The 17,992-nt window shown below is 39.2% G+C and overlaps 1 protein-coding gene across 1 annotated transcript in view; it reads left to right on the forward strand.

The window, feature by feature from the left end:
- ptgfrnb (prostaglandin F2 receptor inhibitor b) overlaps nucleotides 1–17,992 on the forward strand; it is a 71,397-nt gene that overhangs the window by 4,680 nt on the left and 48,725 nt on the right. Inside the window, exons 2-5 of the mRNA XM_042512948.2 lie at nucleotides 2,677–2,789; nucleotides 3,471–3,729; nucleotides 9,682–10,089; nucleotides 12,315–12,743. Of these exons, the coding sequence (XP_042368882.2) occupies nucleotides 2,677–2,789; nucleotides 3,471–3,729; nucleotides 9,682–10,089; nucleotides 12,315–12,743 (1,209 nt within the window). The remainder of the gene's footprint in view (nucleotides 1–2,676; nucleotides 2,790–3,470; nucleotides 3,730–9,681; nucleotides 10,090–12,314; nucleotides 12,744–17,992) is intronic.

Here is a 17,992-nt window from a genome sequence, read left to right on the forward strand (position 1 = left end):
GCGTGAAAACTTCCTACCGTTCACTTTTTTGATTTCTGTTCCAAAGTAAGTTTAGCTAACCTGTGGATTAGGTTTCTATCTGTCTGATGGTCTGACTGCTCGTGTTTCTTGACCTGTTGGACCTATTTTTAGATTTTGCTGTGCTTCCAGTGTGCTCAGCAATTACTTATGTATCAGTGTAATCTGGGAGTTGACAGAGACAAAGACAAACGAAGCAGCATATCACCAAGGGCAGTGACAGTGAAACATCTGTTCTCTAATTTATAAGAATTACCAAATGTTTGTGTTTGTCTTCGGACAACAGCATCTATAATTTTTCTGATCTACTTCAGATTAAATCAGCTGTGTTACCATGGAAACCGTGCACCCTGTAGTCCAGTGCTAGGTCTAACTTGTGTAAAGGCAGCAACAGAAAGTTTGCTAATCTGGCGGCCACCACAGAATCTAATTCTGTGGGAAATGTGCATATAAATCTATTTTTAACCCACCCCTCGGCACCAAAAAAACAAATAACAAACTAAGTCAAAAGTCGATACTTTGAGTGTATCATTTTCTCCCAGGTAAAGATTGTTACGGGCAGCCTGCCAAGAAACAGATAGTGCTCAGCTGGAGTTTATTAACAAACCCAGCAGCATGCAGCAGCTCCGCTTCACCTTTAGCTGATCTGAGAGCAGCCGTCAGAGTTGGAGCATTGCGGCCTACAGCCAGATTCCTCCAACCAGGAAGCAGAGTGTCAGTCAGGCCGTGCTGTGTTTCTACACGCTTCACTCAGCTGGAATGTCAGAGTTTAACTCTCAACTTTGACAGAGAACGAGGAATGTAGACCAGGTTTTTTGATAACCCTTACAGTATAACCAAACAGTACTAATTATATGTTAAAGAATGAAAACTGAATCAGAGAGTCACTTTATATAAACCTCAGTCTCGCACGGTTGATTTCTACTTTAGGGAAATCTGCTGCAGTGTTGACATAACCTGTGGTTGGTGTTCTTGCCAAATAAGATGATGTGGGCATGTGTGTGCAGAAATACATGTACATGGAGAAAATGGATCAGGTTTTAGCATCGTCATCATCAATGTTGTTCAACTCTGCACAAGCTGCAACAAGCCCTGTATGTATGTGTGTGTTAAAGCAGAGTCATTTTAGAAACATGCAATGATTAAGATGGAGATTGGTGGTCAATATGAGTTTTGATCAGATTTGAATGTCATTCTACAACCTCTCTTTTTTAAATTTTTTTTTTTGCAAGTCTATTTATTCTCTTTTAACTCTTTTCTTTCCAGTTGCTGTAATGGAAATCATGACATTAAAAGTGCTTTTGCTCAATGTGAATTGTACAGTAGTAGGGCTGCAACTAACAAATATTTTCATTACTGCACATTATTTTCTTGATTGATTAAAAATGCCAGAAAATAATGAAATATGCAGTGTTTAATTTCCCAGAGTCCAAAGTGATGTTTTCAAATGGTATGTTTTATCTGACCAACAATCCAAAAATCCAAAACTATTCAGTTTATTGCAATGTATGACAAAAAATGATAGAATTCTCACATATAAAAGCATGTATTTAAGAAATGTTTGGCTTTTTTTCTTAAAAAAAAATACCCAAAATAATTATTAGACTATCATAATAGTTGCTTATTAAATTTGTTGCAGCTCTTTGTGATAGTGACTGTGAGTCATGAAATATAGAAGTATAAAAACTGCTTACAGATTAGAACATAAAAGGAAGTGAATGCAAAAAAATTTAAAAATGCAAGAAAAAGAGGAAGCAGTCTAGACATGCCACCTCCATTGATGATATTTTGTGTGAAGCGTGACTATCTTCAGACTCTATGAAATGTATACATTTGTATCTTTGATATTACAGTGAAGTAGTGGGACTACAAGAATACTTGTTAATTGGTATTTCATTACCTTTTCTCACCTGCACTGGACGAGCTGATATGTCAGTTACCATGACAACAGCAGATTAAGATTAGGCTACACTAATGTTAGTAAACTGCAGAATTAGATGCAGTGGTGTCCGCATGGGATTGTTTCCAATTTATGTGATTTCCAGCAACTCCAGAGCATTTTTGTAAAGTCCAAAAATAAAAAAAATATTAAGAAAAGACAGATGTATCATTTCATCATCATCATATCATTTCCAAAATTCACAGTAGTTCTTTATTTAAATCTGCTTCAGTCCATATAGGTTGGAGTTTAGCAAGTTTATTTCAAAAACATAATTTTCACTGCAGCAAAAGAAAAATATTTGCTCTCTCACTTAATGAACACAAGGAGAGGCATTTATTCATTAAAGAAAGTTGATATAATTAAAAAAAAAAGACTAACTCATTTAAGCCAAAGAATCCATTTATAAAGTTGGGCAAATAATTTTTTTTCTTTTTTTTTATGTCATGTTTTATGGCATATATGACATGAGGTTTTGGATGTAAAAAAAAGGACTAATATGCTTGCAACATATTGGTGTTGATGTAATCACTGCATTGAGCATTGATTTGTCTCCGCCTTTACAACAAGATCAGATGGGTCTTGCTTTGTGAGGATGGACCGCTAAAAGAATCCACATTTGTGTTTGTTTCTGCCTGTAAAATCTGTTGTAAAAAAAGAAACAGCAACTCTTTACACATATTTGTTAGTGAGTTAACATCTTCTCTCTATCTCTGAAGGTGGGTGCTTGGCCCGGGTGGTGACGGTGTCTCCTGGTCCATTGATCCGTGTGGAGGGGGAGCCGGTCTCCATCAGATGTGACGTCAATGATTACAGTGGACCTCGTGAGCAGGTGAGTGTCTCTTACACCACCATATATTTCACGTGTGCACGTGCTCTCTCTAAAACACAGATCATGGGTTGAAAGAATAAGGCTGGTGATATTTTGATTTTTACTTTGCTCCAATTCCATTGTTTCACAGAAGGTCTGTCATATATATATATATATATATATATATATATATATATATATATATATATATATATATATATATATATATATATATAGTTTCATTCTTAAAATAAAGGCCTCATCATTTCCTAAAATAACTCTGCAAAATTTACTCAAACAGAAGCTGACCACATATCTAAGTGTCCATATAACACTAAAGTGTGCACAGTACTCTTTAAGATTTCTCAACCTTTTATCCCGCTTTTAGGTCCCAGAATTCCCTGCAATTAGAAAGCAGTTTAATTGTCCTGTGAATATATTTTGATATTCTGTTTTAAAGCACACGGAGGGAGCTCCAAATGGATCATGAAAGAGTTACAGTCAAACCTGTTGTATTAAACATACATCAAAAAGATTGGGATGTTAGTCGTGAGAATCAGAACACTTGCTTTTGATTTCTTTTCTACGGCGTTTAAACAAAAAAGAAGGCTTGTCAGCGCAAATGTCTGCTTGGAAATTCGACCAGAAAACGTATAGATTAATCTATTACGGCCATCATTATTATCCCGCTCTGTCCTGTAGGATTTCGAGTGGTCGATGTCCAGGGAGTCCAGCGGGCCGAAGACAAAGATAATCTCCACCTTTGACGCAGGCTACTCCCACCCGTCGCTCAGCAAACGCGTCGCTTCTGGTGACATCTCGGTGATGCGTCTGCAGGACAACGAGGCAGAGCTGAAGATAGCGGAGGTGAAGGTGATGGATGCCGGCCTCTACTGGTGTCAAACGCCGAGCACCGACTCTGTCATCAGCGGCAACTATGAGGCTCAGGTCCAACTCACTGGTAAATTCTGATTCTGCAAAAATTAACTGTAATAATTTATAATGGCATGTTAAGCTGTGTGTGTGTGTGTGTGTGTGTGTGTGTGTGTGTGTGTGTGTGTGTGTGTGTGTGTGGGGGAGAGCGAGAGAAAAGCTAGCAGGCTACAATGCTTCATTTAACAGCTATCCCCATGACTTACTAATGCTCTACTGACCATGTATATATCCTCCTTCTCACTCGCTCACACACACACACACACACTCACACACACTCCCACTGGTTTTAGACAATTACTGGCTCATAATTTGGCTGCCACACAGACACCATGCACACCTCAACACACTCGTGGTGGGGAGCAGATGTCAGGTGGGAGTACTTGGCTTGTGTCACATGAAGGCCAGGGAGAGAGAGGTTTGGGCAGTGAAATGAAGATTATAAATATCGAATGGCGTATAATGGAAGCACTCCGCAGGGACAAATGTTAAATTACATGGTCTATAATGAGCAGGAGAGTTATCAATAGTTGGCTTAATTTTCCTGACCATAATGTGGGAGAAGAGCACGCTATAACAACATTTATTTTCATTGTCCTGTGACTCCATTAATCGATTTAAAATGTTACGTCAAAAACAATGAAAATTTTTCATGGGAGGCAAACTATTTAATTTCATAGTAATCTGCATTTATATTGCAAAGGTGTGGGGCTGTCCCAAAAGCTTTGAAGCTTCAAAGTTTCTATCAGTGCCAATGTAATCAACGTCTTGATGCATGTTCCAGTGCTTCAGGTTTTGTTTCCTGTTTTTTATGGTATAGGCTTTATCCTAAATAGCTCATGAAATAAGAAATAGAAGGATTTCCCTCACGTTCATTTATTTATGGCAGCCTGCAACAATTAAAACATCTGCCAGCATGCAACTCCACAAAGTGCTGCTGAGGAAAATAAACTCAGAAATAGCTCTGCTTGTGCTGCATTCATGGACCTGCAAAAATCACCATATTTAAATAGGGAACACAGAATCATACAAAGGGACACAAAGAAGAAAAAAAAACAGAAAGTTGGCTTCTTAAAAAAAAATTATGAAGGCATAAATCCAAAAATCGCCCAATAATACCCCGTGGAATAAGAAAAAGTTATCCTTCATTATTCAATATTGGCATAAGCTATTTATCAAGTCATTTGTTTGTAGGCCTAGATATGAGCTTTTTTAAATTTTTAATGTTTTATGTGGTATAGCTGCAATTTATTTGAAGTGATCATTGCACATTTTGTAGCTGTTTTCACTTTAATAATGTGGAAAATTCTGATTTTTGTCCTCATCTCTCATTCGACTCATAACTGCAATAATAGCAAAGTTTATAAATAATGACTGCAAGTTTTGAAGCTTCAAATACTTTCGGGTAATTCTTGGTGAAGCTTCAAAAACATGAAAATGTTATTCGCGACAGCTCTGCCTGGGTTTAGGATTCTGTCAATATTTTAAGGCAGGCCGATTCTACGAAAGACAATGGAAGCAAAAGCACATGATTACCTCTGTTAATGTGTTTATTTTTTCCAATAACATTTTCCCAAATCATGCAAAAGCACATTTTTACACATTCTTTTTTTTTCAATTTCATATAGTTTGGTTGTAATTTGTTTGATTTTATTTAATATTTCTAAATATTGCCTCCAGGTATTTGACCTCTGACTCATTGGGGTCAGTTCAACATATTCTCCACTCAGACACACAGCGGAAACCAGCCCAGAAACTGTTTTCAATCCACATTGGAAATTCTACAGACCTCGCTGTGTACTGTTTTAATTTGGACTATTTTCTGACACAGAAACAGAGGGGAAGGAGAGAAACCCATATTCAGCATTTTCCTTTGAATTTAATTGAGTTTTTTGCTCACAGTTATCCAGTCAGTAATTACACACATATTTTGGTTCATATCCAGTGTTACCCCAAGCCCAAACACACAGCATGTTTAAAAACGTCAATTCCTTTTTTTAGAAATGAAACATAAGACAGATTTCAGGAGCATTTTATGCAACGAACCCCCAAATTTGAGAGCTGAAGTCTCAAAGAGAGATTGTCTGACAGCGGGTTAGTTAGCTCCATAATGCACCATCATGTTCGACTGCTCTCTGCTTCCCAGCACGGCTCCCCAGACACCTTGTTAAATTTAGACCTGAATTAACTAGGCAGCAGCTCTGTTTATGTGCGACAGAGATGGTGTCGTGTATATGTAGAGCATATGTATTAGTGTGTTTTGTAGTGTATGAAGGGGAGAGTGTTTGTGTGTGTGTGAACGAGACGGTCGTTAACAGAGATGACGAGTTAGATTTGTTGCTGGAGGGTCTATACCAGTCGAGACTTGTACGCGCAAGCGCGCACACACACACTCACACAGCTTGCATTGGCCCGCTGAGGCTGTTTGGTTATGTAAGAAACAAGTGAAGTACAGGTCGCTGAGGGTTTGAAAACTCCTCTCAGGCTAATTTTAATTGATAGAGCAAAACGCAGATTATGCGTACTGCCTTCGTTATCTGCCACAGACACTCACATCACTGCAGCTCAGCAGCACTGATGGAGACTCTTAACTTCCCCTCCAAGTGTCCAGTCCTGTCCTCTTCTGTCCACACTTCATGGCTGTATCTCTGTAGGAAGATGATGTCCCCCATTGTTTGTCCTGTCTACACATCTCTGATTGGGGAAGTGTTTCTTTGGCCTTTTTTACACTGAGATTGTGCTATAAGGCTGCAAACAAACTCCCCCTATATACCTCCCCTGGATGTTTACACAGAAACAAATGACGGCGGCATCATGTCACTCCAGTGTGTGATTTGTCTAAGGTGACCTTACCTTCTCTGTAATGTGGCAGCTGATCTCATCCTCTGCTCTGAGGGTAAGAAGCTCCTGAATCTCATTATTTTTCCAATTTGTGGACATTTATAGCCACTGTTCTTCCTCTTTGAATTAGCAGCTATGCTAACAGCTGCTTTTGAAATATCCCGCTTGTTTGCATCACACCTGTGCTACCCATGGTCACGTCATCCCATACAGAATAGCGAGGCAGCATGACAGCGTGATATTCCCGCCTTGAATAGGCAGTGTAAATGTGGCTTGTAACTGGCAGAAATTCATCACAGGAACAGTTGTGTCACGACATCAACTTATCATAGATGTATAAAGAGAACTGGATAAAGTGTTGGAGGTGGATCTCTGTTCATTCTTATGAAAGCTGCTGAATGGTGCATGAAGTTTTTTGGGTTTAAAATATATGGAAACTGAAATCTCTATTTAGGATTTTAATAAGGGCTCTTTAGGTGTTTGAACTTGAAGCTGAAGCACCAAAACAAAACAAAAAAATATATATTTTTGGGCTGATGGCATCACATGGCTGACTGGGAGGTTGTAGTTGCACAGTCTGGCCTGTTTGTCAAATTGGCTCTAAAGCCCAGTGCTGTTCCTGGGAGTTTGCCCCTCACAGCTGGCCCCTGGATCCTTTTGTCGTCCCTCTGAGCTACAGCCAGAAACTTTCTTTTTCTGCCTTCTTAGTCCGACATTTTAAGGCCCTCTTCAGTTTCAGGCCCTTGACCCCAAAATTGAGGTGAAGCGGCTGTTTTAGGTCAACTCTCAGTGCAAGGAATTCATAAAGGCAGGGAAAAGTGAGGGAAACTGGTTCAAAAGGTTAAATGACGAAATGCCTCTGAACATGGATGAAATGCTGGATAAAGGTTGATGATTTCCTGCCAAATGTGACCCAGTGGCTCACACATTTCAGTCATCATGTATTTCAAGTTTTCATATTTGGTGATGTGGCTCAAGAATCTCTCAATAGCTTATCCTCTTGTTGACTAGTAAAAATACCCATGTTTTAAAATCAACATGCTTATAGTTTATTCATGGGGAAATGGTGTCTTAATAACTAAAAAATATTGAACACAATCTGAATATTCTATATAAAAACACAGTTATCCAGCACTTCAAAGTTTTACTTGCCATCTAAAGTTGAGACGAACTGTTTTTACTTTCTGAACGCTTTAAAAATGGGTCTTTCCCACAGGACGTGAATTCCCATAATGCACAGCTTCATAATTTTCATTCCCGGCCATCTGCCACTTCTTGGATTCATTTGTACCACGACTAGAATTAGCATCCAAAAAGGATTATTCTCCGTTTATGTGAAGTATTTCGGGGATGGAACTTCATGCTGGAAAGAGTTAAGCTGGGATAACTTTAAAATTTTGTGTTTATAAGTCGATAATTAATTGAATATCACACCAGAAGTGAGTGTAGCATATGTGGGCACACCTCAGCCCTCAATCTTTGTGATAATTTTTTGTTTTGTATGTAAATGATCAAAATAAGTTGGTGGTGATGATAAAGCAGAGCCTGTAATTGTGTTTAGTAGTCATCCAGCCTGCCACTCAGTTTCATAATTAACCCCCCAAGTCTTCACTGCAGACGTGATTCATCAAAGCATCTAATGTCGCTTTCTTTACTTCATTATTGTTGTGTGGATGCATTTAAAAGCAAAGTCGTGCTCGCAACAGGATACCCAGCAGTGATGAGCTCCCCAATTTTTTAATTTCCTCTCACACAGTGACTCATCAGCCTTCTTTATGTGTCATAATAGCAAGGAATAAAAAACAAAGCAGTAGTAGAAGCTGCTCTGGTAAGACTTGAATCTCACATATTACTGCCAAACAGTTTTCATTATCAGAGTAAAACAAGAGTGAAAGAGAGTTTGTTTGTTACCTGCACAGGCAAGTTGTTAACCTTTGTGAACACTCCTCTGGGTGTGTGTTCATGTAAACACAGTCACAAGTTTACAGCCTTATCTGGAGCGTCTGTTCAGTTAACTCTCAGTGACCCTGACAAGAGTTTGCTCAAGCCTTAACCAAGTTTAAGTGTAACCTGAAGCTTATTTCTTATGTGCAAGAACATAAAAAGAAAGCAGTGACTAGGTTCACATAAAATGACCCAAAATATTGGCAAGAAATTTCTAAAAAATTACATAGAAATCACCTAAAAAGTTGCAACAACAAAAAAAAAGAAAAATCAGAAACTAACAAGGAAAAGACCTGAGAAAACATGCTTAAAAATACATTTTTCCGACATTATAATTAGTAATACATGATTGTATTTATTATAAAAACTTTTCTAGATTTTTCTGTCTTTGTTGTCAGTTTAATATCTTTCTCTCTCTTTTCTTTCTTCATTTTGATGTCAAGTTGCTCATTGCCTTTTTTTCCACGTTCTCACAGTTAAATGCTTGAAAAACATTGCAACACAAGAAAACTGATTTCAATCTAGGTTTCAAAGGGTTAGCTCGACTTTGTGAGTCAACATTTTTAATAATTCTGTCACTCCACCTAATAAATACATGCATTCAGTGGTGTAATCTTGAATCTTTAACCTAGACTTTTTTTAACCCTCTAGATCCCTTTTGATGTTATTTTAGTTTTTACATACATGCAGTTCCATTTAAACGTGTCTGTTTTCAATCAGATGTCCCTCTCAGGTTCAGTTCCTTTATGTATACAGAGTTTTCCCCTGCTGAACTTCATCATGTCGGGGGATGGGCAGTGAAGAAGATAAAGCAACACTGGGAAACACATTTCTCACCTTAATTATGTCGTCATTCGCTGCTTTTGCAGATTTTGCACCAAAATAAGCATTTTTCTTTTCTTTTTTTTTTAACTACATTATTGCAGTAAACAAGGTATTCCTCCACACAGCTGAGAAGGTGCCCTCAGTAAAATGGGGAGAAAATGCAAATGTGCTGCTGATTAGCCACCAAACTTTGTATGAGTAAAACCAAAGAAGAATAAAAAGTAATGGAAAAAGTAATATAAAAGGAAAAAGCGTAAATAGAGAGAGTGAGAGTGAGAGTGAGAGTTTTCAGTTTATCTTTGGCATCCAACAATATTCAGTAGTCATTAATGTATTTCTAAAATGTTTGTTTTGTCTCTTTCCCCGTCAGTCATCCCAAACACCCTCAGGGTCTCCCCTGTGACCCCGCCCCCAGCCATCCCAGAAGGAAGTGACCTCACGCTTTCCTGCAACGTCACCCGGCAGCTCACCCACCCCACCTACCTGTCCGTCACCTGGTCGGTGAAGAGGGGAGCAACATCGGAGGAGATTTTGACATTTGGCCCTCAGGGAGACGTGATTACAGGGGCAAAGTTTTCCAGGCGCTATGCTGACGGAGGTATCCGATTGGTTCCCGGGAGGAATGGGGTGTTTGAATTGGTGATTTCCAAAGTGACGACATCTGACGAAGGGATTTATGAATGCAATGGAACTGAGTGGACGCATGAAAATGGAGGAAAATGGATAAAAATTGTGGAGAGCACAAAGGAGATGGGAACTGTTGCTGTTACTCCTACAGGTAAGAAAAAGAAACACAGTTATGACAGCAGCTTATACTTTAAGTATATATAAGTGATAACAGCAGAAAAAGTATTACTATCAGCATAAGAGAAGTAAATGCAGGTAATATTTTCAGCTCAACATATTCACTCTGCGTCTGCTCTGTCACATCTCTCCAAAACCATAGAATCATACTTTTTATGACTTTGTTTACGAAGCAGTTGTTGACTTGCAGTTCATTAAAGCTGGTCGCTGCAGTGTTTACACTGGAGATTTGACATGGAGGACGGCGCAGGCGAAGTGTTGTATTGGATTTCTTTTCATCATTTGGCGTCCTTAAAAAGTCATTGATGCTGCTACAGGCTGCAGTTGAAACAAGACGCCTGCAGCGAATTCTCTGTGTGTTAGTTGAAAGTTGTTCTCATGTTTGAAGTGTGCCTGTCAGTATATTATAGGCTACTAGAGATGGATGAAACTAACGTGAGGCCAGTTTCTGTAACTGGCAGCTCAGTCACCTGCACAGTTAGAAAGTGGCTTTGTAACTGAGGCTACATCAACTGCATTTGAGCTGCATTAACATAACAAAACCCATTTTTGATACTTTTATTTTTTGCTGTCCATCCTGAGTCCAATTATGTCATAGAAGCACAGACTTAAATGAATACTTCACCCCCCAAAGACCATTTGTGCATTGCTTAATAGCTCAATGTTACTTTCAAAATTATGAGAAAAAAACATTATTTTTCTTACATGCCCTGGGTAAATGAAGGATTAAAAAAAAAAAAAAAAATCCGAACACACAGACGTGAGCTAGTTCTGCCTAATACGGCATACTTTTATTGGTGCCCATTTTCAGACCCATTGGGTTACAGATGCTATGTAAAAGTGATCCTGTGCAACATAAACTTGGCATTAAGGTGTTCCCGGCTCATCCTTAACAGTAATTATGCCTGAAGTAGCAGCGCTGTAGTAATAAGATGTTGGTGATAATTACTCTAAAGGGAGCAATAGATAATCTTTGAATCTCAGTCTTGGTCCCTGATTAAAAATAAGGTTACACTGTATGTTTCATCGCTTCCTTTGCTGCTGTTGGATGTGGAGCGATACTGGAAGAAAATGAAGGATGAGGAGAGAGGGAGGGACGTGGGAGAGTTCCCTCTCTGTTGTGCGGCTGTCTTCATTTTAATGGCATCCTCTCCTCTGTGAGCCTTTCTCTCTTCTATGCCTCACTCTGTCCCAGGACGCCCGTGACCCTCAGTGTCTGTCTCTCAGTCTTCTTCTGTCCTCGGAGAGGCCCCCTGCACTCACACACTCTCTCTCACTCATTCACTGCGGTTGCTGTGGTCACCGTATCTTATATCTTTCTGGGCTACCATATCCTCTTAAAGTGCTGGAAGACACCCAGTGGTTTGTAATGAAACCAGAGATGAGCTTCACACACACACACACACACACACACACACACACACACACACACACACACACACACACACACACACACACACACACACACACACACACACACACTCACACACACACACATACGCATATCTCTCAGGTCCATTGTGTGCCAGTCAGTTCATATTGACTTACTGACTTAAGTAAAGAGGATGAGAAAAGTCAAACAGAGTGAGCTTTGTGTCTTTTGTCCTTTTCCAGACACCATACAGAGACTCTTCTACAAATACTGGTGTCCAGGTTGTTACTGGAGACCGTGTCCAAACCCTTAATCCAACTGTTGAAGATACACAGACAGAAAAGACTGAATCACCACTGAGAGGAGGCTTTGGGAAACCAAAGCAGTCCGGTTCAGTTTAGTTGCATTTGGTACATATTGGAACGATTGTTGACAGACGTTTTGGATGGTACCAACACATCAGTTCTATACTTTCCCCATTTTTCATTACCCCTCTGTAGGGGTACTGAGCACTTAGGCTTTTCCCTGAATTGCTGACATTTATAGATTATCCAAAGAATTATAAGACCCTATACCTACATCTTGTCGAGTTTCAAACTTTGCTGCTGATGAATAGTATGACCTTTATAATTAACTAACAATGTAATGTAAACATCATTGATTGATTTGCAAAGTCTGAGTCTAATATTGTTGTCTTTGTGCAGAATAATAGTAATTCTTAAGAACATTTCATATTGTCAAACTTATTAAAGACCAAAGCATTGTTTGTTTGTTTGGCATGTCCGCATAAGGATGACTAATATTGTCTCTGTCTCTGTCTTCTCAAGGTCAGTCCCTCAGTGTGAAGGCTTCCTCCTCCTCCCCTCCCTCCTCTGCATCTCTGCTCCTCTCCCCCGGTGAGACGCTGACCCTCCTCTGCTCCGTTGCCGCCGACAACCTGCCCGCCCTCGCCCTGGAAGTAACCTGGCTGGCCGATGGCCGTGATATCGTCACCATGGAGCGTGGCGGGGTGGTGATCTCGAACACGTCCTCGAGCGGTGCGCAGGGGAAACGAGGGGAGGCGAGCCTGGAGCGGACAGGATCTGGAGAGTACAGGCTGGCGGTGAGGGGGGTGAGCGGGGAGGACGGAGGGGCGTACGCCTGCCGCATCCGAGCCTTCATCGAGAAGGGAGGAAGGAGCTCGGGAGGAGGAGGGAGGTGGCACATGGCAGCAGAGAAAACATCCAGCCCTGTGACGGTGAAGGTGGCACAGATCAGTGAGTTAAACAACTGCATGTTTTACATTTTTATATGTTTTTTTTTTATATTTCATTTTAAAATGTCCAGATGATCAATGAAACATAAAACATTAGTTGCAGAAATCAGATCAGTTGCATAAAGAGGCTTGACAGTCAAAATGAAAGCACTCTTGAGTATCACATAATAATAACTTTTTAAATATAAGAAAATACACAAATACCAGAAATACTAACTAAAAATGTCACCCTCATGAATTTCATTTCATAGTTTTGACTTCATGACAATCTACTCATCAGTATGAAGTCAAGTTATGAATGAATATTTGATATTGTAGATGTTTTACTGTGCAGCCTGTTGATTTCTGTGATGATAGTGATAGCGCTCTGAACTGTCTCTTGGTCACCTCAGATTGTAGCGAACATCATTTTTGGCTTACTGATGAATGACCAGCTTGTGTTTCTTATGACAGTTTCTCAAAAATGCATTTGAAAGGGAAACTTATGGAACTGATGTTGCTCAAATACCCCATAGTGGTTACTTTGCAGCCTGTTAAGTGCTGCAGGCTGCAGTGCTCTCAATACTGAACCAGTTTCAAATTTTTTTGTTCCTGTTGGTCATTTAGACTTAAAATCACGGGAAAATAGGATCCAGTTTACCCTTAAATAAAAGCACCAGTGGTTATCCCTTAACTATTGCATCATCACTGTCAGTATTTGTGGTCCAAAATATTTGATTTTTCCTGTATGGATTCACATTTCTTGACAATAGAGTGGTTTGCCGCTTAAGACACCTTCATCAGAGACCTGCGTGTGTTCGTGGACAGTTCTGATGTCCAACGCAGTGAAGAACCTGATAAGAAAATGTGGGGAAAAGTAGATCTAACGGACAGTGTGCATGTAGTTTCTGTGTGATTTCATGATTTGAGGATGTGTAACAGTGCTGCGGTGCCACAGATGAATCTGGTGTCTCAAGGGGAAACTCTTTAATCCTGTAGTCAGCCTGTCGACTCCTGCTGTGAGAACGATTGATTAGTCATGCCTGTCCTGCACTCTGCTACCTCTGGGTATGCAGTATGTGTGTATGTGTGCGTGTGTGTATATGTGTGTGTGAGTGTGATACTCTGATCTTGCCTCTAAAGAGCAGTGGTGTCAAACACAGTCGACACAGCGATCAATTACTGGCATGGTGGGTGGTCCCTCTGTCTGTCTGTCGGTTTCCCTCCCTCTTGCACTGCGTTTTTGAATTTTACATCATGTTGGGGAATAGAGTTGGCTTGCAAGGTGAAATATTGGATACGCAATTAGATGTGGAATTAGTTTCTTTCGTTCCTCCTAAATAAACATAATTATCAAAATTAGGATGCTCATTCACACTGTCGTGCTTTATTTTCTCTTTGATTTCGACTTAAGAAGGATGATCCAATCAGACTTGAAGAAACAAAACCAGTATCTGATTTCATTTGGTTTTAACGAGCCGATCCAACACAATCCACAAATGTTTGAAACTTGGGTATTTTTCAATCTGGACCCATTTTCCCATGTTCTTGTGTCTAAGTGACTAACAGGAACAGCTATTTTTGAATGTGTTGAGGGAAAAGACTGCAGCTGACAGTGGAACGTTATTGGGCAATTACTCACGTCAATGAACATCCACTAAAGGTGCTTGTTTTTGCCACTAACAGGCTCTAATTATTATAAGTGTCTGACATTATGGAGAGGATCCCGTACAGAGATAGACCTTTTTCTTTAAGTGTAAGATCCTTTTTGTTTAACCAAAAACACCCCCCTAAATTTCTATCCGCACCACTCCATTTAAATAAACATTGTATATGTGCGTGTGTGTGTATATATGTATATATATATATACAATATATATATATTATATATATATATATATAATTTATTTTATTTTTTTTTAATCTAAAACAATGACAGAAACAACAAAAACTATCCTTCACTTAAAGAAAAAGGTCTGTCTGTGTTTGGGTCCTTTTTATAATGTTGTCCCACATTTTGAGTAGCAATCTGGTAAAAACGCCTTTAGTAGGTGTACATGGATGGTGCGAACATGCCCACAGTGGTTAGATTGCAGCCTGGTTCAGCCCTCTCACTCAGCACTAGACTGCCTTTACATGGCAACTGTTCTTGCATGAAACAATGTTCTCAGCATGGCTGTCATTCATTCAACATCGGTGTTTTGGGGGCCTGAAAACGAAGACTTTTGAAACCAGTTCTCAAAACAAACATATCCCCTTCTGTTGGTGTGTAAACTGGCAATGCACAGATCCTGTGAGAAGGGAGACTTCACAGCCGCACTATGCGCGTGCACGTGGTGTTCTTCTATGACGTGTCATTACGAAGTTACACCGCCATGTACCGACCTGGGAGTACACTAGTATCATTCTCACAGTGTTATCATATGAACACACATCTTTTTTAAAAACGCAAAGGAAAGACTTTTCCATTTTTAGTAGTCTGGTCTAAATGTGGACTTTGGTTTAGGTGCACCCAATGAGTCAATAATCACTGCTGTATTGGCCTGCTATGATCTAATTCACTAATGTCAGCACATAAAGGTGTTCCACCCAGAAAGCTGTGGCAGTGAGACAATCATCTGTTATTGTGATCATAATAGTTGTTAGCCCCGAGATGTACAGATCATATGATAAAAGAGGAACTGTGGTTGAGGGAGTGTTTGATGTAGATCTATCATTTGTAGGCGATATGGTTTCTCAGTGAGTAATAGCCACAGTGGACAAAGAGTGGTGGATTGGAAAGAAACAGTGACAGCATCACCTAAATGCTTCTATTACATTGCTGCAATTTAATGTGCATCCAGTCCGTCCATAGTGCCAACTGCCACTGCTGCAGGGCTGCAGAGAGCTACTTAACTGTGTCAAACTGGACCTAATGAGCATGAAGACTTGAACTGAATGTGAGGAGCTGAAACTTCACTGTTCACTTGAATGGTTGAACTTGGTCTTACAGAAATAGTTTCACATTTTGACAAGTGTGCTTGTATGCATTATATTGATATTTTGGGTTTTTTTGCATTCTAATTTTCATAAAAGGCCAGTGTGTAGGAATTAGGAGTATCTGATGACAGAAATTTAATATAATATTCATATCTATATTTTCATTGGTGTTTTCCTTAACAATCTAGCTTTTTTTAGTCACAGATTTCTGCATATGAATGCAGAATACAAGTGATTCTTTCTATAAGTATGAATTTAATTATTGTCAGTCCAATAACTAATCGGTTCCAAAATTTGGGAAGGGCTATTCCATTGATTGCAGTCTGCAACCTAGAGTTGCAATGGTATGGTAACAATCTCAGAAAATATCATGGTTTCACAGTATGTATGTCACAGTATTCAGTATGACACAATTAGTATTAATATGGAAAGAAAACAGTGTTTTGGTTGAACAAACACTTTGTAATAGTTGAAACTTGAGAATATTTTTTATAGAAGTATGTGTAAAAACACAGTTGAGGGGAAAAGGAGATCCACATGCGCAGGAGGGAATCTCTGCCTGGCATGTTTGTCATTATTGTAGATAAGTGAATGTACACAGTATGATAACTGTCAATTTTAATACCACGGTATTCCTTAAAACAGGTATAACACTGCAACCCTACAGCAACCTCACTGCTCGTTGCCACTAAATCCTGCTAGCTGCTCCTTTAAATGCAGTGAGCCCCCGTTGACAAAAGTTTTTTATCAATAGCATATCAAACCTTGACCCCAAAACCAAGTCTTGAATATCGTTTTGATGCTGTTACGCCCCCGTATTAAAGGCTTGTTTTAACACTGACAGAGAGCAGCACTGTCGTGATGGTGATGGAGAGACGGGTGGATTGAAGGTGTGTACAGACTGATCTGAAAACCAGCTGCTGTTATGTCATAGCAGTTGGATTTCTGACAAACTCCCAGTTCCCCATGAAATGAATGAATTGGACTTAAATGAATAAATAAACACTTGTTATATAATCACTCTCGGTTCAGCTTCAGTACTATGGTTAATGCTTTTGGGGATTCCCAGGAAGTGTCGGACTGACTTGCTAAAAGTTTAATGTGCGCCTGAGTGTCATTTTAATTTAGAAAAGTGGCAATTACTCGTCTTTGTCCCACTTTCTTTTTGGAGTAAGCCGTGGTTTGAAAAGAATAAAAGACTTTTAATGATATTTATGGAGTCCAGTTTGCTTTGGTGCTTCTTGGCATTGATATTAGCAGTTAAGTTCAAAAACACCTCAAAGTGCTTTATTCCCTCTCAAGAGTTTGGAGTGGATGCATGCCACATGATACTAACGTCAAAAGGAAATCAGACAAATATAAGTATTTATTAACATGCAATTTACCCATGAAGCCCTGCACATTTTAGTTTTTGATCAGTCAAAACATGCTATCGTTTCATTTGTTTACTAATCTTTCTTGAAAATTAGAAAGAAATTAGGAAATACTTCTTTTGATGGAAATATACAGCCAGTTTTTAGAGTTTCTTTTTTACTTTCATTTTGTAATTTAAATCTCCTATTTAATTTTTTACAGTGGCAATTTCTTTCCATTTAGGGAGTGGTCTTGGCAGACCTCCTACTTTTTTTCTGGTTTGGCTGCTCTGGATTTGGGATAGTTAATAACAGTACTTTTGTTTCAAAGTTGCTGTTTTTTTGCACACAGTTTGGAAAAGCATTTGGCACTAAATGTCTTCACTGAACTCAGACTAACTAAATTAAAGTATGGCCACTCACCACACCCATTTAATGCAGAGGGGAAACTCAATTCATTTAACAAATTAAATCAAATTAAATTAAAATACCATTTAATACAGTACTTTAAATAAAATTGATTAAAATGTCATTGCAGCCTTGACAGACTATATTTGACCTGCGTGTTCAGGGACCACTTGACTGATATCAGATAATTCATAACTGACTGACAGACTAATCACTTCCACACATCTCTTGACTGCGCTCTCACTTCCTGTCTCGCATGTTTCCTCTTTTGTTCTTTGCTTTAACCTTCTCTCTCTACGACCAACAGCTTCCTCTCCTTTCAGTTATTTTAAAGTTCTGAACACAAAAATAGCATAAGCCTTTACTGAAGGTTCAAGGTTCAATAGTATTCATCATTTTACAACACAAAGTTGTAGTCTGACTCACAGGATGTAGACTGGATATTAACCTGCCATTGGTCACCTATTTCAGATTTAATCTGATCCTCTGATGTCATCTGCGTGTAAGACGATTGCGATCAGCAAAATTAAAC

Source organism: Plectropomus leopardus, chromosome 24 (assembly GCF_026936395.1).
Source record: "Plectropomus leopardus strain MGB_pleo_1.0 chromosome 24, ASM2693639v1, whole genome shotgun sequence".
Taxonomy (NCBI): Eukaryota; Metazoa; Chordata; class Actinopteri; order Perciformes; family Serranidae; genus Plectropomus; species Plectropomus leopardus.